Below are 21,552 nucleotides of genomic sequence, written 5' to 3'. Positions count from 1 at the left end.
GCTGGGGCGCATCCACCAGCGATGCGACCCGCGGCGTCACGGGAGCGGTTACAGCACCTTGCGGGCTGGCTTGGGTGTGCAAAGCGATTGCCTGCCATGGATATGTTTATTTTTCAGTATTTCTCCTTAGCAGCTGGTGGCTTTTCAGCTTCCCACCTGGAGAGGGATGTGAAAGCGTGTTAGTTCTGGAGTCATCTTCCCCTCCCACCCTGGGAGCGAGAAGGTGGCTTGAAAAACTCTATTTTTATCCCTAGTGAAGAGCCCTTTCAGTGCCCTCGTCCTGCCCGGCTTTGTTGGAGACTCCAGACAATGTCTTAAACGCTTTCAGCAAACTTCCTCCTAAGGCTTCATGAATTTTATTTGGCCGGCAAAGAGTTTCAGCTGATCGGTGGAACCCTTTCTGGGGGCTTTTTCCTCTTTATTGCTTTAAAATGGCTGTTGTCGGTCAGCGGGGAGCAGGATCCTGCCCTGAGCGGTGCCGGCAGCCGCCGGGGCTGAGTCATGCTTTGGTTCTCTCCAGTTTGGGGAAGTTGGGCTGAATTTTGAAAGGGGGTTTCCGTGAATCTGTGCCGCCGCGTCCGTCCCCACAAGACCCGCAGCCCGGCTGCTTCGAGCCTTCGGGCACGGCGCTGCCCTCCCGGGGGCTGCTCCCCATCGCTGCCATCTGCGCCTGCCCGCGCTCAGCGCGCCGCGCCGTGCCGCGGGGACGGCCGGTGCTCGCCCGTGCTCGCCGGTGCTCCTGCTCTGTGGATGATGCTTTGTCTGTGGATCCTATTCTGCCATTTACTCGCTAAGCTTCGTGCTTCAGGAAGAGATGTTTACATAGGCACTGCTGCAAAAATAATTTTATTTATATATACATGTATACATACATATACATAAACACTTACTGCACTTAACCTAGCAAACTGTTTAAAAATCCCTTCCCCACAGAAATTCTGCCAATATTTCTTCTGCATAAATGTTATTCAGCTTGAGACTGCTCAGGCTGAGCTTGAGCATGGTGGAGGTTGTAGCCACAGCTCTGCTGGCAGCGGGATCGTGTCCCTGTCCCCGCCGTGGGCAGCGGGATCGTGTCCCTGTCCCCGCCGTGGGCAGCGATCCCATGCCTCCAGCCGCTTCGTGGGATAACGCAGGTGGATTTTTTTGCCTGAAATTAAATGTGATGGGGGAAGGATGGAGCAATGCTTGTCAGTGTTAATTAACTCCTGTGCAATTGTCTCCTACAATTAGGGAGAACAACTCGCTACGTGGCTTGTTGCTACAGGTTAATTTTCTCCTTTCAAGCTGAGCGTGTTCACTAAACTGCTCTGCGCTGCCCCAAAGCAGCTTCCATGTGCACTCAGTCGCCGCGTAGCTTGACCTGCAGCCTTAATTAGCAGTGAAGTTTCTCGTTAGCCTCGTGCTTGCCTGTCACATCTCTGGGAATCGTCTTCCGCCCTTCGCGGGGCTGCGTACGGTGCCGTGGGATGGACCCGAAAGCACCGAGAGCAGCTGGGGCGGCGGAATGGCGGCTCTGGGGCATCACAGCCTGGGTTGGGTCGGTGCTCCAGCCTCGGAGCAGCCGTCCTCGACCCGCTGCTGCGGCCAGGAGCCGGGCTGCTGCCGTGTGCTCCTTGGAGGATCAAAAGGATTTCTCCTGCCAACAAATACCAGCACCTAGGTGATGCCCCCCCCAACGGCGTGCTCGACCCTGGCCTCCGAGCTGGCGTCCCGCGTGGGTTCCTGCTCGCTGGAATTAGAAAATGGCTGTTTTGAGCCGGGGGAAGGCGCTGGCTGAGCCTTGCACACATGCACCTGCGGAAGAAAATTAAACTGTCATGCTCTCCAAAGGCCAGGCAGCAGGAACTCGGGATAAAAATGCCTCGGGCAGAAAATGAGCTTTATAGTGTTTGGCCGGCTTCAGATGAGGTGACAGATGCTTAATCAGCTTATTCGCCATGAGTGTCTGTCTGTCGTCTTCCCTCCCCTTCCTGGGACGGGACGCTGCCAGCAGCTTCCCGGGGGACGCCCGTGCATCCCTGCTCGGGGGGGTGCGGGGACATTTAGGCATTAAACGTAATTTTTCGGCGGTGCCCTTGGTGGGAGGCTGTCGGGGCAGGGCGAGGGGCTGTCCCTGAGGTGGGGCAGGGGCTTGGGATGGGCTCCGGGGCTGCTCCGCTGCAGCCGGGCTTGCTCCGGAGGTGGGATTCACGGGGAGAGAATGGAGATTTTGTTGTCTCTTCCACAGCTCGGCTGGGAATCGGTGTCTGGTTTTAGAGATGCTATCGGTGCCGGGGATTGAATGGCTCTGGCAGGGGAGGGTCAGTAGCTGCTGTGCCAAACGTACAAAGAGCTGTTCTTCTTTGTGATCCGATTATTCCTTCCCCCCCCATGTTTAAATAAGGACCTTAAAGCGAGGGAGGAAAAGCCGTCAGACGGCGCTTCTGGTGTTCACCAACGCCCTAATTTATGCAGTTATAGGCAGGTGGAAAGTGACACCAAGTGCTTTGAGACCGAGGCGTAATTCCTTGCACGTGGCTTCAGCCGTGGCTGGCACCAGCTCGGCGGGGACGATGGTGGCTTTGTTCTGTCTTCAGCTCCTTGGTGGTTATTTCGAATACCGCTCTGCAGCCCTTTCTGCTTGTCCGTGATGGACCAAGCTGATGCTGCTCTCTGAGGCCGTCCCGGGAGTGGGACATCACCAGCCATCGCTTCCCAGAACTCAGGTCAACTTCATGGTTGGTCTGAGGGCTGTTGCCTGCTGTCTCAAACAGCCATTTAATGGTTATTATTGCGGTTATATTTGCCATATCTGATAATTTTCTCGTTTGGGGCATTCGCTTATCTCTTATGGTAAAGCACCTGCACAAGGCATCTCGTGCTGGGGCACTGCAGAGCCGCCTTGTTGTTGATGCTCTTCTTTGAGGAAGACCAAGCTTGGCGTTCAAAACCCAAGCTTGGTCTTCCTCAATAAAGCTGCGGGATGAAGGGAGGATACCTGGGGCATCTGCCACCATGCTGCATCTGGGCTCTGCTCTCGCCTGGTGTCAGGGCAGTGCCAAGGGCACCGGCTGGAGCTGGCGTGGGGAAGAGCCCTCTGGAGCGACTGTCCTCGGCAGGAGGTGGAGGTGCCTCCAGCCCGCTCTCGCAAAGGGCTGGAGGAGGAGGCACGGCTTGAAGCGGCAGCACAGGTCGTTGCGTTCAGCTGACGTCCTGGCTATATTCGGCAGCTCTTATCGTAGCGTTTGGTTTAGCGTTGGGCTACTTCTGCGCTGCTCCGATCCTGTACTCTTGAGTTACCCAAAATGAGAAGAATACTTGCCCTCCTAGGCCGATAGGGCCATTGCTTTTGTGCATTATTGGCAATACGTGGGCACGCTTAAGGCTTCTTGGTGTAAAACCAGCACCCTCCTGCAGATGTCGGGGAGCTTGGGTTGAGCTGCTGAGAGGTGTGGGAGGATTTTATTTTTCTTCTGTTGTTGCATTGATGAACGTTGAGTTCAGCGTGGCTGCCCCGGGCGAGTGCAGAGCTGCTCTGCCCAGCTCCCTATCATCTCTGCTAACCCCTGATGATGTTCTTCTCTCTTCTCTAGACGATCATGGAGCAGTTCAATCCCAGCCTCAGGAATTTCATTTCTATGGGGAAGACCTATGAAAAAGCCTTAGCAAGTAAGTGAAACGGCATCGCCGATGTGTTTATTGCTGAAATGGCTGCAAGGCTGGTGAGGGTCTGGCTGGACAGCATGGCCTCGGAAGGGAGGAAAGCTGGAAAACCAGCTTGGGATGCTCTTTGTTCCCAAGGGGAGTGAGGGGAGGAAACTGGGGAGATGGTTCCTGGACCTCGGTGCAAAGCTCACGTTGTTAGGATGCGCAAGGCGTGCGCCTGCTGTGGGGCCACGAGTGTGGAAGGGATTCGAGTGATAAAATGTTGGGTGGCAACTGGATAGCAAATACATCTCCAAGCAGTTTATCTTTAAATGTTACTTCAAAATATTTAGAATTAAGATTTTAAGTTCTGTTTAAAGATGTGTTATTGAAATGTTCAAAGTGCCCAGAAGAATGCATTGGAAGAGAAGGCAAAAACCTAAAAATACTGGTGGCAGCTCTTGATTGGGAATACAGGGTCCTATTGGGAGCCATTAGGGAGGTGTAGATTTAAATGATCAAAAGTAAAGCACCAATTGATGAAAACCAGAAATGGACTATTTTGACTTAAAATGGCTTTGCGTACTGCCTGGGCCCTCCCCGGCTCGGTTTTAAGGAGGTTTAAGGCAGGCTCTGCTCGACCCCAGAGGGAGCTGCTTTCTGCCAGGGAGGGCTCTGCTCGCTTCAGAGCTGCGCTGCACATGTCTCCTGGATTTTATTTTTTTAATTGGTTCAGTGAAAATGCCTGTAAGGGAAGAAGCTGTCATAATCTTAAGCCAGTGGAAAAAAAATATTTTGGTGTCTCGTGTTCTTAAACGACGGCGTTTGAAATACGACCTTTGGGAAGGATCTGTGCTGCCTTGCTTTGTGCCGGGAGCAAATTTTATTTCCCACAAGTCAAATGAGGTTCCTGGATGTTTCAGCGAAGGATCTTTTAAGACGCAGACCTCCTGCCGTTCTCGGGCCAGGCGCTCCCCTGCGTGCTGCTTTCTTGCCAGTTCTCAGCGCTGTTTTAACGAGGTTTTAATGGATCAACTGGCCATAACGGGGGAAGCGCCAGTCCATCCCGGTCCACCGCACAGGGGCTGTGGACTCTGATACCCCGGGGACGGGGCACTTCAATACACCCTTGCAAGCAGCAGAATTTCCCAGCTATTCCTGATGATGCCAATGAAGCAAGGGGTCACGGTTTGGGTGTGCTTCTGCCCGCTGTTTCCCTGCTGGGTCTCCAGCTGGGTGCAGGCAGCAGGGAAGGGAGGAGAGGCAGGGTCTGGCAGGGGGAGGAGAGGTTGCGCTTGGGACTGGTTTTTTTTTTATTTGTTCTTCTGAAATGTTATACTGATAATGCGGCTTTTAATTACCCGGGTGGTGGAGTCCGTTTATAACATGCTGTTTTATCGCAGCTTCGGTTGGGCACACTGTAACTGCAGCTTTTTGTGGATAACCAGTATGATCACTTGTCTTCTATTTTTCTCACATCCCTGCTGCGAATACGCTTTGAAGCCCAGGATCTTCCTGTAATTCTTAAAATTGTCTTTGGCCATCCTTTACTTTGGGTCTCTGAGCTTGTGGGGGCATCTGAAGGAAGTGTCTTGATCAGTAAATCGTGCTGGAAGAGGCTTCAGCACATAATTTGACGGTGTTGAGCTAAGGCTGTACAACGTGTTCTCGTGATTAGAGGAAACCCCCTGCTTATCTGATTAAAGCGGAGCGTGTAGCTGGAATGTCAACAAACAAGACTGAACTATAATGAAAGTCTGTGATATTCAATTATTCCACAGTGATTTTTCTGAGCAGCATTAAGCAGCCTGATGGTTACACCGGAATGAAAACCACCTAGGTCCTGCATGTACCTTTTTTCCTCCTAAACAGCCCTGTAATCTTGCTGCTCGAGCTTTCTTCTTTCTTCACTCATTTTTCTTCTGTTTGTTGTCTAGTCCCTCCCCATGGGGTTAAGCCCTTTGAAGTAGGGTCTATTTTAGTGTCTAGCATCTATTCAGTGCCATAGAAGTTATAATAGCCATTAAAGAGAATATAACCTGCATTTTTTGATGCTTTTAGGTATGACATATGCAGCAAAAGGATACTTTGATGCTCTGGTTAAGATGGGAGAGCTGGCCAGTGAAAGCCAAGGATCTAAAGAATTGGGTAAGTCACCAATTTCCTGCTAAATGGAGTCGCCGTCCGGAGCAGGCTCCGAGCACGGGAATGAAACCAGATTTTTGCTGTTGATGGGGATAACAAGTTCAGTGTGGAACTAACTGATCCTGCCTCGTGTGAATGGTAAAAGTGTCTCTGTATTTACTGTTAATGTAGCTTAAAAAAAAAAGCCTGCTATTCTTAGCGTCAGGATTTTGGGGCACTGTCAGCGCACGGTGTTTGCAAAGAGGAAGTGTTTGCAGAGGGCGGCTTTGCTGGCGGCTTTGCCTCGCTTTGCGAAGGACAGAAAAGCACCGGCTTCGGGTCTGGGAGCTGAGGCAGCGCTGGCACCTCGGTCCTCTGAAGGAGAAGGGGACGACCCGGGGGAGGGAGCGGCTGGGGACGGGCAGGTCAGCTGTACTGAAGCAGTGCTGCTCCTGGTAGAAGTCACCCGGCGCTTGGGCCGCGCGCGGCGGGGGCTGCGTTTGTACCCGAAGCCCTGCTGAGCGTGGCAGAGCTGTGGCAAGATCTGCCGCGCGCCGCCGGCAGCTTCCCGGTGCGACGCAGCTGGTGACTGGTGTTTGCTCAGTTGATCGGAGTTGCGACAGACGTCACGAGCTGTGATGCTCGGTGCCTCCTTTCCCTTTCTTACTTACTCCTCTGGGAAGTCATTCGGGAGCTGCTTTTCCAGTCTTCCCGTCGCTCGGACGTGGCTCCTGCGTTCTCCCTCCTAGCCGCTGTTTCACTGTGCAGACGTGGTTCGAGGTGGCTCTTCTCCCAGCTCCCCCAGGGATGCTGCAGCCTCTCCTGAAGGCTCTCGTGGGGCCGAGATGGGTGTTGGTCTTGTTGCCTTTGCGGTCCCAGGTGAGCTGCTCCTCCTCCTCCTCCTCCCGGTCCCTCCTGCAGGTCTGGCTCACCAGGTCGCTGTGCTAGGAGATGGTAGACTGTACTCATTAAGGCGATCTCTGAGGCAGTCAATTAACAGAGAAGAGGTTGAGCTGAAATGGCTCTAAAGGCTGATGAAGCAAGGGGTGAACGGCCCCTCGGAGGGGCCAGGCTTCGGTTTTGCCGTGTTGTGCTCGGCGTCAGGCACCGCTTACCCCCAGGCACAGGCTGCTCCAGCTCGGCCCAGCAACAGCTCGCTGCCTGCGTCTGAATTTTGATGGGGAAAGCAGTAAGTGTCTATGGAAACCGATTCTATCACTTGGATTAAAGCTGCCTATAGCAATCTGTTTCTGTTTAATAAATAAAACAAAAGAGCCTTGTGTGCGATGCACGCGGCGACTGAGATTGCAAGGGCTGTGCGGACCTTGCTGTCTGAGGGCTTCCTCTTCTGCCTCTTTGGGGGTGAAACGTGTAGCAGCTCTGTCCTCCTGGAAGTGAAAGCTTGGGAAAGCCTCATCGGAGGCAGCTCAGCTGTGCGAGGGCAGGGGCCTGGGGACCACAAACCCTGCCTGCCCTTCGGAGCAGCTCCAGGCTTTGCTCGCACTTAAAACCCAGCTTTGGTATCTTCTGGTGGTCCTGCTTCCTCGCCGAAGGACAGTGGCGTGACAGTAGACGTCCTTAATGCCCTCCCGCGGTCTCCCGACGTGCATTTGGTGTGATTTTGATGCATTTGATTATTCTGGAGTCGGTTTAAAATGTTTCCAAATCACTGCGCCTTCCACTCTTGGTGTGAGCGCATCCGAGGGAGGATCCTGGCAGCTCCTGCTCAGCCCGGAGCCGTGACGAGCGGCTGCTCCTCGGACCTCTCGCTTTGTTGATCTTGCTGATATTTATTGTGGCAGCTGCTCCGTGCAGAAGAAAGTTAAGATAAAATTTCTGGCCACAGTTTACTGGAGCTGATAACGGCTGGGGACACAACCCCCTCCCAGCGGGATGTGTAAACAGGGGCTGAAAAATGTTTTAGATTGGGGCCGTGCTCGCCAAAGGTACAGTTTTTCCTGGGAACACCTTTACATTATCGGTCCCTGTGCCGTGATTGCCGATAGTGCCGGAAGCGAGCGCTGGAGTCTGGGTTCTTTCATTCCTTACTAGAGGCAGCAGCAAATGGGGATGTTCATAATTGCCACTTGCGTTCATGTCGTGCCCCCGCCGCTCCCTCCCTCCCTGTGCGGGTGGCTTCCTCCGTGGGCGACAGGGCAGGGAAAGCTGCTCCAAGACGTCGGGTAGGACTCCAGGATGCTCTGGTTGGGACTGCAGCTCGCGCCTCTTCTGTGGAGGCTGGAAACAGAATCTGAGGTTTTTGTTTCCCTCCTTAACCCTTTTTTTTTCTGAACGTGGATGCTTTTCTGATGTCATTTCTGGGACAGGAGGCGTCAAAAGAACATAAAAAATACTGCAGATCCTGTCTAAAATGCGTTTAAGGCAGCCGCATCTTTCCCTTAGCTCTCCTGCCTGCGCTGCCCGTGCCGCGGTGGCCGTGGGGGCTCTGCGCCCCCGGGGTGACGCAGCACGGCCGGGGACCGGGAGCTCTGGGCGGGTTCGCAGCGCCCTGGGGAGCTGGGTGAACCCTCAGAGGCTGCCCTGTGCCGGGAGAGCTGCTGTGGCTCTTCCGGAGCTCAAAACCAGCCGTGTTTTCCCGTCGTCATCTCTCCAATAGTACTTGTGACTCCAAGGAGTTGCTCTTCAAGTTGGGCGCTGGAGAGCTGCCCGCCCGCAGCGGTCCCCGGCTGGGTGCAGCCGTGCTGGCTGTCCGGCGCAGCGAGCCGGGGTGGCTTGTTCTGCTCGGTGCTGGCTTTTTTAAAAACGCGTTCTCTGATGGTAGCGATGCTGCACGTTGGTCTTGCTGGAGACGTTTAGCCTGCCAGAGCGCTGCCTCCAAGCTTAGGTCTCTGCTCAGCAGCTGCTTAGCACTTCACATTTTTTTGTAAATTCTCCACCAGATTTTAGCAGCTGTGTGTAGACGGGATAATCCTGGGTGGTAATGGAAAACCTAGCGATAATAAAGTACTTGAGCTGTAATCGGCTCTGGCTTGAGTTTTCGGGTGCAAGCGTCTGGCAGGGGCATACCTCCGTCTGAACCCCACGGCTGAGGTTTGGGATGTTCCAAGTCTCTTTTCTTGGCTTTTTAACTAAAGCGATGCCCTGACCAGGTACAGGGTGTAGCTGTCAGTTGTCCCCACGCAGCAGAAGTTTGCCCTGAGACGGTTTGCTCTGTGCAATTCCCTGTGGGTTTAGCAGTTTCGTGCTTTCAGCAACCTGGGAGAACCCTCCTGTGCCTCGTGCGGAGCTGCGGTCGCTCCGTGCTCTGGAGCAGCTCCCGGTGCCGTGCGGGAAGCGGGGGAGAAGCCCCGTTACAGGACCTCTCTGGGACGGGGCTGCTGGGCATGCCGAGGGGGCAAACCCCGGGGGGGTGGCTGAGACGGGTCGGCGGTGGCAGCGAGGATCGGCTTGTGGTGGCATCCCCGGGAGGGACGGCGGGAAAGCTGCTCCCCTCCCTGCTCTGCTCTCCCGACTGCTGCCCGGTTTCTGGCACTCGGAGGATTAGACCCATGCCCACAGTTCCTCTTTGAGAGAGGCTCCTTGTGCTGTTCTCAGCATCTTCAGCGGTCGCCGCGGTGGCTTTTGGGAAGCTGAGAAGCTGGTGTGAAGAGCACGAAGGCTGTGTCTGATCAGTGAAGGCTTGCTCCAGGAGCGGTTTGTAGACGCTTCGGAGGAGCTCCCGTCTCATGTGTGTGAGCGCTCAGGTGATTTTGGCCCTTCTCCAGCTCCTGCTTCGGTCCTTTGGATGCTACTCAAAATATTGTTTCTTTTGTCCCCTTTGAAAACTAGGCCATGGCAAAGTCATGGGAAGGGGTTTTCTTCTCCGGGGAAGCACGTGCCTGGTGAGCGGAGCCGGAGGCAGTTTCCACCAGGCTGGGAGCGCACCGGGATGCTGGGACCCAACAGCCCCTGCAGGAAACTCCTCCAGGGCTGGAGGTGGATTTTGCTTAGCAGTTGGTTTTCTCAAAGGTCCTCTCGAATTAGCGAAGGCTGCTCTGACTAAAGCACGGTGCTAGGAAAGGGCAAGACGCGCAGTAATTAGTCGGCCATTGTTGAGCTGAAATGAGCCTCTGGTGGAAAATGGCTTTCTTCTGATACACAATTTGCACAACAAAATCAAGACCCGTGGCACCTTTGTGGTCCAGTCGCTTGCTGCGGAGCTGTTTGGTGTCAGCGGAGGATGCTGGGCTTCAAGAGTGTTAAACCAGCTCCGTACGGCTTTTAAAACAGATGAGCATCGCGGAGGGATGCGGCGTGGAGCCGTCTCCGCCGGACGTGCTGTGCACCGAGAAGGGGGTCTGCGGTCGGAGCTGGGCACGGAGCCTGGCCCTGTCCACGATGCCACCACAGAGCCGGGTGCCCCCAGCCTGCGCCCTGGGGGGATGGCCGCCGTGGCAGCTCCTGGCGAGGAGCAGACCAGGCTGGTGGGGTGGCCACGGCTGCCCAGGCGAGTTCTTGTCTTCGCTGCAGCTCCTCGGTCTGGCCCCGCTCTTGGCGGCAGCGTGGTTTGGAGGCTTTGTGCTGTGCTGAATCCTCTGGGGAGAGGGATTAATCTGTTAATTGGATTTGCAGTTGTTTTGGGTAGATGCTTCCTGCAGCAGCGGAGATACAGATATAGATCCCGCAAATGTCAAAGGTGGTCGCGGTGTTCAGTGTGTGATCGGGGACCACCGGAGCTGGTGGTGGCCGTGGTGCCTGGTGTCCGCAGGGGACCTGCCAGAGCAGTGCCCAGAAAAAACAAAGCTGAACTCCAGCAAATATTTGCCTGTGGTGGGTGACTTGGTGTCCCTGCGGTGAGGTCCTTCTGCCCGTGGAGATGAGCTCCAGGGTGGGAGCGCAGCGGTGATCTTGTTGCTTGATCCTTTTAAGATAGGACTTAATGATGCGCTTAATGGCTTGTGGGTAACAACTTTGCGCTGGTGGAAGAATGGATGCTCTGGACCTGCATTTCCACCTGCGATTCTGTTAAAAGGCTTAATTTGCCAGGGAAATTGTTCCAGAAATCCAGGACTCGGCCTCCAAGCTGTGTAGCTCGCTTAGGGAAGGAACCTGTAGGAACGGGCTGGCTGAGGGTGCAGAAACACAAGAAAGGCCTCTTAAAAACTGCTGCCTGCCTCAGAAAGGGACTCCTCTGCTGTCTGCGTTGCCTTTTCACGTCTTCCGATTAAAAGCAGACTGCCGTAGCAGTAGGCTTGTTCTCACCAACCTGTGTTTGGGTAAGTAATGGTGGAGGGTTGTTAAATGAGCATCTGCGAAGAGCACGCTGCCTGGCTGGAGCTTCTGACTCGTAGCAGCTGCGTGTAGCGTTTGGGTTTCACCTTCAGTGGTGACATCTTCCAGGGATGCCGACCTGCCGTGTGCCTGGGCACCGTGCCCAGGGCGAGCTCCTGCAGGGATGCTCCATCCTTCCGGGAGGGACAGAGGGGCTGCGTGCGTGTCCGTGGGCCGGTTTCTGCCGTCCTTCGGCAATGCCGTGAGCTCGGCAGATTTTAGGAAGGAGCGCAGCTTGTCGTGTGGCCAGCCCCGGGTCCTGGAGGCGTTTGCTTCCCCTCCCGGCACTGCTGGCATGCAGGACGGATCGGTTCGTGTGGGTCCGAGCCGGGTGGGTCTGGTCGCGTGGGTCGCGTGGGTCCGAGCCGGGCGAAGGCGAGGTCTGTGCCGTCGTGTTCTCCTGTGCCGCCGATATAGCTGCTGCCAGAGCAGCTGGGCACCGGGGACCCGCCGGGCTGTGCATACATCGTGATACTGATGGATGATCTGCGCGCATCCAGGGGCATCGCGGGTCACCCAGGTCTCTAATCTGTCCGTGGTAAAAGCATCAACGGCAACCGCTCAGCCTGAGGGAGCCGATCGCTGGAAACGCGGCGTTGAACTTGCCTGAGTCAGGGTGCCTTGGGAGGCTTTTGCTTTTTTCTTTACCTTGTCTCGCAATAAATAAATAAAAAATGTCTTCAGCTTTGCCAAGCTGGGTTGAAGCAGAGGCTGCGAACAGAGCTGATCATTATAATGCTGATGAGTCGCTAATATAACATCAACAAATCGGTACCATCCTTTGGGGCTGCGATAAGGGAGACCTTTTTGAAGAGGAAATAGGTGAATCAGCGTGGAGAAGCTGATTGTTTCCCCGCACTCGTATCCTTCCCACTGCACACGCACGGATCTTCCCCCAAGCTGTCTTGCGATTGAATGTCAGCGCTGATCAAGTCAGAGCCGCCTTGTCTGGGTGAGGTGTTGGGCTGCGAAGTGCTTCTCTGTGGCTCGAGGGCTTGTCTGCGGCACGCGCTGCCTCTGTGCGCTTGGATCAAGATACATTAATATGAGGAAAGAGGGGAAAAAAGATCGCAGAAGTTTTCGGTAGCATGCTTCTGCCTTAAATCTGGCTCGATCGGATCTTCAGCACGTGACGTGATGTGTGAGCGGAGTTATCGCCCGTCCGTGTTTACAGGACGGGGGCGGCAGCCGTGCAGCAGCGGGGACGTCCCCGCGCCGTGACCGCGGGAGCGGGGGGCAGCCACGCTTGCGGCTGGTGGTCAGTGCTGCAGCTGGCGGAAGATGGAAGGTGTGAAACCGGTGGCAGGCAGTGCTGACAGGGGAACTGGTGGCTGCTGAGCCGAGAGCCCTGCTCTGCCAAGTCCGGAGGGCAGGATTTCACCCTGAAGCAATGCTTTGTTAATAATGTGCACAAGGCTGCTGCTCTCCGCCCCACTCCGCCCCCCAAAAAAACCCCAAACCGATGGAGCTCTCCGGTGCAGCAGGCACCTTTGCTCAGCAGAGCCCAGGAAGAGCGCGATGGGTGCCTGTGTCGGGGCAGTGCCTGGTGCAGGGACCTCCTGGCCCCTTCTCCTCCAGGCCCCCGGTGCTTCTGCATGTCCGCCTGCCCTGGGAACGTGCTGGCGTGGGCACGTCCCCTCCCTGGGTTCGGGTGCTTGCTTGGCATCAAAGGATTCAGCTAACAGCGTTTAACCAGCCATTGAAAAGCAGATTATTTTTTTTCCTCTTGGGCTTCAGGAGCTCAAACAATTTGCCCTGTTACAGTCTGTTGCTTTTTTCTCATTGATGAGCTAATACTCCTTTTCTGCCAGCTTGGTTACTTCCCTTGATGGCACCATTGCCTTTCCTGGTCTCCCTCAACAAAAAGCAAGAGGGAGAAGCGCAGCACAACGTCAAATAGTGGAGGAGCTGAGCCCCTGGACTCCTCGTTTCATCCTTTCATGCTCTTTATCTCCAGAGCAAGTGATCTTGATGGAGAGCGATGCCAACAGTGCTGCATGCTCCGTGTTACAGGAGGAAGGAGCCGTGCTGGCGAGGATGCAGTGCGATTTGCTTGTCAAAGCATCCCTGCTGCTGGCCTGATGCCTGTGGCCACTGGCCACCAGCTCCCGCTGCCCTTGCAGGACAGGCTGGGCTGCTTCAGCCCTGCACAAGCATCAACATGTTCTGGCTCGGAGCAGTTTGGCTCCTTCACTGATGCATTGTTTGGTATTTTTATAAAAAATGGCTCGTATCTAGCTTGGGGGGGGGGGGGTGGGGTGGATAAAATCCTTAGGCTCTGAAAACTCAAAAGCAGAACCCTGTGAGATGGGTTCCTACTGCTCTGCCTTCTGGAGGGGCAGCTGGCTCCTGCGCAGGGCTTGCGGTGCCGGTAGCAATGGGAGGGATGTGGAACAACCTGTTTGCCTGTTCCTGGCTGGGTGTGGTAGGGAAGGGCCCACAATAGCCCCTATAGTTCTCCCAGAACGATACTGTGAGTCAGACAGACATAAATAGCAACTCCTCCTCGCCTGCTTGTGCTTCGCAGCCTGCGGAAAGGTGTGTGAGCCGGGCACGGGCAGGTGAAACCCTTGCTCTGCCCTTCCCCGTCCTTATTTTTGCCTCTGGGCTCAGGTGAGGCACTTAACCTTGGGTTCCTTGACCTATAGGATGTGCGTTTGGGCAGCCAGGCTAACGCGGCGCTCGCCCTCCGTATACAATCGACACCGTGACCCAAGCTCTCGCCCTGTCCTCTGCCCCGCTGCACGGCGGTGCTTACCGTGCTTAACTTACAAATGCCGCTGGTAGGTGATGCAAAACGCCGGCGGCGTGGGCGGCTGCGCTGCTGCCAGGGCTGGGGACGTGCCGTGGTCCCGGCCCCGCCGCCGAGCTCTGCTAACGCCTTGCGGGATCTACTGCCGGCGCAATGCCGCAGATCCGCTTCTGAGCCAGGGTTTGAAATAGTTCGGCTTTCCAGCTACGGTGGTATCTCTTAGTCACAGTTTAACTTCTTCCCTGCTGCCGCGCTGGGTTAGTCCGAGCGGTTTCGGGGTGAAATGTCTGTTAACGTCTAACGAGGTCTGTAGCTTTTTTTTGCAGCGGTGAAGCAGCTCGTGGTGTCAGATGCGATATGTGAATTCACACGGCGCTGCAGCTACTATTTGGGGGATTTAGTTCAAATCCTGCTGCTGCCCCGCGTGGGCTCTCGGCGTTGGCAGAGGCCACGGGAAGCCTGGAGCCGATTCCTTCGGAGCCGGTTGGGCTGTCTCAGCCCGGAGAGAGGCTCCAGAGGAAGCTCTTGTGCCTCTGCGCAGCCCCGCACCGGGCAGGCATCCAGCCGCCTTCCTGCGCCGCGCCGGCTGCGGCGCGGCGCTCACCTTCAGCCGCTCTTGGCGCTGGGCTGGCTGTGCCGCGCCGCCGGCAAAGGCACGGCAAAGCGGCCGCGGCAGCAGGGGAGCGGCCCGCTGCGTGGCGGGCGCGGGGGGGACGGCAGCGTCCCCTGGCCCGGGGTGGGACGCGGAGCAGCTTGCAGCGGGGATGCTGTGCTGGGTGGGCAGGGCCCCGCACCACCGCTCGCTTTGATGCGGGGCTGAAACGCCCCGTGCTCTCGCTGCGATAAGAGCCAAGGGGGGGGTGGTGGAGGAGAAAGACTAAACGAAAAGATGCGTATCTGTTGCACCTCCCCGGCTGCTGGGAACAGGTTAATTCCCTGGGTGAGGAACGTGGTGCGGGCAGAGCCCTGTCGTCCCTGTGCACGGGGCCGGGCGTACCCAGTGCTGGATTTGGGGATATGGATATTTCCGAGGTCCTTGCTCTCCGGGTGGGTTGGGAGCTCAGCAGCGGTGGCCAGAAAGCCCTTGGCCAGCCCTGCACCGGCTTTCTCAGCCGGGGTTTCTACTCTGGCCAAACGGGAAGCGAAAGGGAGAGGGGGTGGTGCGAGCTTTGGAAATAATAAGCGAGCCACCCTTGCATTGATATACTCTTGAAAAAGCAATCTCAGCCAAGCGACGGCGTTACGTCATTGCCTCCTTGCAGTGGGAATTTGTGCACTTCCCATGATTGAGCTAGTGCAGCCCAACCGGAGAGCAATTTCCTGGCTGTCTCACGGTGGTGACCCCTTGCCCGGACCTCCCCGTTCACGTGTGAAGTTCTTCACCGCAGACGGGCGTAATTGCCGCAGCCGGCTGCCTGCTCAGGGAGAGCACCGGGGGCTGCTCCGCTTTGCTCAGCACCTTGCGAAGCGGCTGTAAAAGTTACAGCCGGCTCGGTGGCTGCGGAAATCTCGGCACACGGTTTCCTCCTGGAGAAGGAGCGGAGCCGCAGCTGCGCCGTCTGGTCACCTCCTCGCTTTGCGGGATGCTTTGTGCGTCGCCGCGCTCTCGAGGAGCCGAGCGGGAGGCACGGGGGGACGGTGGCCCTGGTGCCAGGCGGTGCTGGCCGAGCACCTACCGGTGCCGCAGCCGGCTCTGTTACTGCATCGACCCGTGGCGGAGGGGACTGGTGCCCGCCAAGGACAAAAAGGGATCAGATTTTAATGTTTGCGGAAGGTTTTGAGACACGGTGTATGGTGCAAAGTACAAATTGCATCAGCCACAAGAGCAAAGAACCCTCGGGCCAGGTTGTTCCCAGTCGGCTAGCGGTGTTGACACTTGGCTGGTGTACGGCTCGCGTGCCCAGGCACGTGGTGTGCCGGGGACGGGCTGACCGAGCGGTGGGCTGGGGCCGGCCCAGCATACGCCATCTGTTTCTGTGCCGAGTGAGGGTCCCGATGGTTCCCTTGCACCAGCGAGACGCTGGTTTGGCTCGTCCCAGTCTCACCGTTGCTGAGGTTTGACTCCATGTGCAGAAGACGCAGTTGTCCTGGAGCCCAGGACGGACCCGTCCTCTGCAGAGGACTCGCATTTTCCTTCGCTCCCTAAATACGCCAAAACCGCAGCGTTTGCTGCCAGGGCTGGGCTCTTGCTGGAGCGGGACAGGAGTGAGCAGCCCCGGCTGGAAGGAAACCTGGGCTCTGTGTGTCTCGGCTGCTGGGGGTCCGTGCACGCTGGGGAAGGGGGACCCACCGTGGGGTGGGGTTAGGGCTGCAGCTGCTCACCCCCAGATCCCCAGTGGGTTCCCAGGCTCATCCCTGCTGGGAGCTGCCACCTCCACCTTGAGGTTGCACCATCTCTTCCCTCACCTTGTCCTGGGGCTCCAGGGCTGGCGTCCCCTTCCCTTTGCATTTCCCGTCCCTGGGGTCGCTGTTCTATCATTTAAAACTCCACACAGGGTTTTATGGGCTGTACGTTTGGGGCTTTGAGTTATCCCAGGCGCTGCTCTGCTTTTCCTGGGTCGGGAGGTGGGATGCCGCTTCCCTTCGGAAAGCCCCTGCGGGTGTCGGGGGGCTCCCAGCCACAGCCGGCTGCGGGACCTGCCAGGGCCGAGCCCTGCGAGTGGCTCAGGCATGGATCATGGCTTTCGGGTTACAAACAGCTCCGTGGAGGCTGGAAGCCTCCTGGGAGGCTGCGACCCGCCGTGCTGGAAGTAAGAGCTTCCTAACTCAGCCCTTACAAATGGCTGACGGAGCCCGGCTCGCCCTGAAAGCTTGCTCTGATCCGGAGATGGTGCTTTTAGTCGAACGGTAGCACTGGCTCCTCTCCTAAAAGACGCTCCTGCAGCTCCCGTGTGTGCGTCTGGCTCCAGCCACGGCGGGGCTTTTGCTGAGGCAGGACGCTGCCCTTCCTCCCAGGAAAAGCGCAGTGGGTGTGTGACTTGATGAATTCTGCATTTGAAAAGAAAAATTAAAGGAAGAGACAAAGCAGAGCTGGGATCCCTCGGCCGTGGGCAGCCACTCGTGGGACTGACCGGCGGCGTTTGCAGCAGCCGCGTGCCGCAGCTCTGCCCTCGCAGCCCGGCTCGTCTGCCCAGCGCAGGGCTGCCCGTGCACGGCTCGGCTACCGAGGTTGAACGGGTCCGGTGGATTTGAGGCAAATATCAACCTAGGGCTTAGCTCTCTGTCCTGTGACCTGGGCTGAGTCCCAGGGCTGTGTCTATCCACTGCCCCGCTGCTGGCGGAGAGGGATGCGGGTGCCCTGTGCTTGGCTCTGGGCTGTACACACAGCTGGGAGAGCGTCGGGCGAAGCTCCTGGCTGTAACAACGCTGCTTAAATTCCCATCTCGGTTATTAGTGCAGCATCTCTTGTCTCCACCTGCTCCCTTCGGTATCTGGACTGTGAACCGGGTCGAGATGAGGGGCTCTTCTTGGTCCTGTTACCTCTGGCTCCTTTGTCACATCCCTGCGGCCAGGCTAAGGGCTGGCACGGGCAGAGCCGTGGGGCGGCTGACGGCACGGTGGGTCGCAGGCAGGGCTGCCCCTGGGTGCTGGGGTCCCGCTGCTGCTTGTCCTTGTTTCCCTTCACGCTACGCAAGACATGCGTCTAAGTGTCTCGGATGAGCATCTGCTCACCTACGGCTCCCCGAAGATGGGCACCGGGGGTACTCCAGGAGCACCCATGGGTCTGGCTGCGGACCCCTCCCTGCTAGTGGGGTGCTGCCTGCCCCAGCCCCGGGGTGTCCCCCCGAGCTCAGCGCCTCAAGCCCCCTCCCCACGTCTTGTCTTTGCAGGAGACGTGCTCTTCCAGATGGCAGAAGTCCACAGGCAGATCCAGAACCAGCTAGAGGAGATGGTGAGTGCCCCAGCCCGGGCATGCCGGGCTCCCGCCTGGCCCCGGGCTCTGCCGGTGTTGCAGCCGAGCCAAAAGGTTTTCCGTGTTTTGGCCGGGTGATACCAGCCCCTCTGAAGCAGATTTGCTGAGCTGCAAAGGGTCTGGTCTCCTTGGGCACCTGCTTCTGCCCTGCTGGCTCCCTCTCTGAGTGTCTGTCTGTCCCTCTCTGAGTGTCTGTCTGTCCCGCGCTGCTGTCAGCCTCTGCTCTGTCTGTGCAGCCCCTCTCCCCTGCCTGCCCCGGCGCTCCCCGGGCAGGGCTTGCCAGCCCTCACCAAGGAACCGTGTCTTCTCTTCCTGCCTGCAGCTCAAGTCCTTCCACAACGAGCTCCTGACGCAGCTGGAGCAGAAGGTGGAGCTGGACTCCCGGTACCTGAGCGTGAGTTACGGACCCGTGTAGTCCAGCGGCACAAGCGTTGGCTCGGGCATCTCCGCGTCTCCCGTTCCTGCTGCCCGCCCGCCCCCTCGCCCGGCTCCCTGCTGGGGGCCAGCCGTGCCCGGGCACTGCTCGCGCCCCTGGTTACAGACGGGTCCCCGCCCGTCACACGCGTCGCCACGCGCAGAGCGTTTCCCCTCGTGTCGGACTATTTCCGCCCCCGTTTGCTCTCCAGGCCACGGGGATCCTGCTTCTCCCAAGGTCCAGGGGCTTCTGCTTGCCTTTGCCGGCCCTCGGCAGCGGGAGTCGCGGCCGAGGCAGGGGTTCGACTTCGGCTGCTCAGAGCTTTCTCCTGTCGCATCCAGGCTGCGCTGAAAAAATACCAGACGGAGCAAAGGAGCAAGGGGGACTCGCTCGACAAGTGCCAGGCAGAGCTGAAGAAACTTCGGAAGAAGAGCCAAGGCAGCAAAAACCCCCAGAAGTACTCCGACAAGGAGCTGCAGGTAGGACCCCGGGCGCGGGGGGGACGAGCCTCTCGTCCTCGTGCCGGCGTGGGGGGACGAGCGTCTCGTCCTCGCGCGGGGCAAGCGGATGCTTGGTACCGCGTGCTAGAGGTGGCCCGGCTCTCGCAAACCTTTCGATGAGGGCTCGCTGTTTCCGCGGAGGAGCGGGCGCAGCAGCGTTAGGGAGCGTGGTGGGGTGTGGGAGGTGTGGATAGGGAGGGGGCGGCGGGCTGAGATGGGAGCGGGTTGGTCTCGTGGCCACCCCGGGGGAGGACGGTGCAGAGGGGGAGGCTGCGAGCTCCGCTGACGGCAGATGTTGTGCCAGGCGGTGCGGTGGTGACTAACCCTGCTCAATCCGCTGCTCCCGGTGCTTTTTTTTTTTTGCTTAATGAATGAACCCAAAAAGATCATTAATTTCTGTTGTGCCAGATCCATCTTCCTCTGGATGGTGTTTTGCTTAAATATTTTCTGTGCCTGCTGCCGGGGTGCCCCTTCCCCCAGCCCGCTGGGGGGGCGGCGGCGGCGGCACGGGCCGGGGGCGGCCGCGGTGAATCACCGCGGTGTGATCGCGGTGTGGGCTCCCTCGCCAACCACGCGCCGTTTGCTAATCGGGCCCCGGCTGCGCGGGGCTGGGGTCCCTCACGGCACCTGCCCGGAGGGTTTGTGCTGCGGGGCGGGCACGCTGCAGAGGCCGAGGCGTTGGGATTCCCCGCAGGGAGGGAGTCGGGGTCCGCATCTCACTGAAGAGCAGCCAGGGCACATCCCTGGCTGGTGCCGGCTGAGCCGGGGCCGTGAGCGGGATGTGCCGAGGGGCTGCGGCACCCGGGTTGCTGACGCGTCCGCAGCAGGAGTTCGCGTCTTCCGAAGCCTGCAACCTTTGGTTCGAGCTTTGCCCAGAGCGTGGCTGAAAACGGCAAATTTTAACGAGAGATCGATGCACCTATCTGCAAAGCTGCTCCGGCTGCAAGCCCTCATCCTGCTGCTGGAGTTGAGGCCGTTGAACGATGGCAGCACGAGGAGTACCTCGGAAAGGGGAAGGTGAACCCTGAAGCTAGAAATTACCTAGTCTTGTCTCTGAGGCATGAGAGCGTGCGTTGTGTTGGGACCAGGGTCTGTTACCGTGGATGCCACGGGCTGGTAACGCGTCGAAATGATCCGTGTCGGCTGAAGGGGATCTGAGTGTCGGTGGCCCTTCACTCGCAGGGGCTGCGTACGGGGTGGCATTTAAAGTAGTCAGCCGATAGTTACCGTGAAGGTTGTGCTGGGGAAGTGACATTCTTAATCGCACTAAAAATTGGGAAATCAGTCATTCTCTTGGTGGCGTGAATCAGAAGAAGCACTGAAGGAGAAAAACGCACCTGCAGTCATCCGCCCCGCCTCGGCGTGCAGCTCCCGTGCTGAGCCGGAGCGCGTCGCCCTGAGCCCGTGCCCGTTTGCAGCCCCCGGCTGCCGAGGCTGCGCTGAGCTGACGGCCGGTGGGGGCACGGCTGGCCGGTGTTGGTGCAGCGGACTCGGTGTCCTGCCCGCTGAGGCAGGGGCTGGCGCGTTCTTGGGAGCTGAGCAGCTTAAACCACTTCTGAGTTGTGGCGTCTCCACAAGCCCTTGCTTCGAAATTCCTGCTGAGCAAGAAAAGCTCTGTTAGGCAACGAGGCTCAGCGTGGGGAAACTCGGGGATCAAACCTTTGTTATCCCCCACCTGCGAAAGCTGCTGATAGGGGAAACAGAGCGAAATTGCTGCCAGAGCCGCCCCTCTCCTGCCTCACCCCCCCGGGCTGCTGCCGTGCAGGGATCCCCGTCCCGCACCTGGAGTCGGAGGAGGAGAAAATCCGTCCCAGTGATCGGCTTTATGTCGCTGGGAGAGGAGCGATGGTTTGGCCCCCCGGCTGCGGTGTGGCAGGGACGGGGCAGTCCTGCTGGCACAGCCGCTTTGGGCAGGGAAACGGCATCAGGCTTTCATTCTCTTAATCTTTCAACAGTAAGTATTTAGGAAGCGCTTATCTCTGAAAAAGCCTTATGGTGGCTTTTGAGCTTAAAGAGCTATGAGACTGCTCAACTCCTCACTTTTTTTTTTTCCCCCCACGTGGATCAAAATACAAAGTTAAATTGGTGAATTCAGGCAAGAGGGCAGTTTTCCCTCTGTTCTCTGCTGGCTGTGATGCTGGTATTTCCTTTCAACAGAAAAAGAGGGTATTTTGGGCCGCCCGTGATGCTGTTCTTACCCTTGCCTGGGCATCGGAGAGCGGGGGGATTGCTGCAAGGGTGGGTCCAGCCTGGAGCTACGCGGGTGTTGGTACCGGCCTGAGGAGCGAGCCTTGTGCGGGGCTCGGTGAAACGGGGCTCGGTGAAACGGGGCTCGGTGAAACGGGGCTCGGTGAAGCAGGAGCATCTGCAGAGCTCCTGGTGTCGCACGCTGGGGCTTTGCTCCGCAAAACTCTTTCTCAACTGGCTTAAAACGGAGAACGGCGCAGTTAGCCCCGGGAGCTGCTGCGTGCAGTTGGGTTTGTTTAGCTGGCCCAGAGCCACCCCTGCGGCCGGCTTGTAAAACCCCCGGCGGCCTCGGAGGAGGCTGCTGAAGGCACCTCGTGACGCTTGCGGGAAGCGGAAGACTTCATCGGGCTGGTGCCTGGGGACCACGGGCTGATCAGACGAGTGGACGGAGCTCTTCCAATGGGCCGTTGCAGATTACTTATCTCGTAATGGGAGAAGCTGCTGTTGATGGAAACGTCCTGGTAGCTACATCAGTCATCTCCTTCAATAAAGCAATAACATCGTACTCTTCTTTTGAAGACTCCTCCACTTAAGCTACTGTAGCCACGGCAGCCAGGAGCCTGATGCTCCGTCATCATCTCTCTCCGTATTTAATGCTACGGGAAGCCGAGTTGCTCCTTTCTGCCTTTCCACCACTTGTTGAGTGACCACATCTTGTCATCGCCGGCAAGCGAGATGGGTGGGTGAGACGAGTGGTGGGGGA

General features: G+C 57.6%; 1 protein-coding gene across 6 annotated transcripts in view; it reads left to right on the top strand.

Annotated features, from left to right (window-relative positions):
* BAIAP2 (BAR/IMD domain containing adaptor protein 2) overlaps positions 1 to 21,552 on the top strand; it is a 49,164-nt gene that overhangs the window by 6,378 nt on the left and 21,234 nt on the right. For all 6 annotated transcript variants that reach the window (XM_075518681.1, XM_075518678.1, XM_075518680.1 and 3 more), the window contains exons 2-6: positions 3,576 to 3,651; positions 5,689 to 5,775; positions 17,605 to 17,666; positions 18,010 to 18,081; positions 18,444 to 18,581. In XM_075518681.1, coding sequence (XP_075374796.1) covers positions 3,576 to 3,651; positions 5,689 to 5,775; positions 17,605 to 17,666; positions 18,010 to 18,081; positions 18,444 to 18,581 — 435 coding nt within the window. The remainder of the gene's footprint in view (positions 1 to 3,575; positions 3,652 to 5,688; positions 5,776 to 17,604; positions 17,667 to 18,009; positions 18,082 to 18,443; positions 18,582 to 21,552) is intronic.

The sequence above is a fragment of the Mycteria americana genome, chromosome 16, assembly GCF_035582795.1.
Source record: "Mycteria americana isolate JAX WOST 10 ecotype Jacksonville Zoo and Gardens chromosome 16, USCA_MyAme_1.0, whole genome shotgun sequence".
In the NCBI taxonomy this organism is placed as follows: domain Eukaryota; kingdom Metazoa; phylum Chordata; class Aves; order Ciconiiformes; family Ciconiidae; genus Mycteria; species Mycteria americana.
Note: the sequence above shows the minus strand (reverse complement) of the source record. Positions and strands in the feature narration are given on the sequence as shown.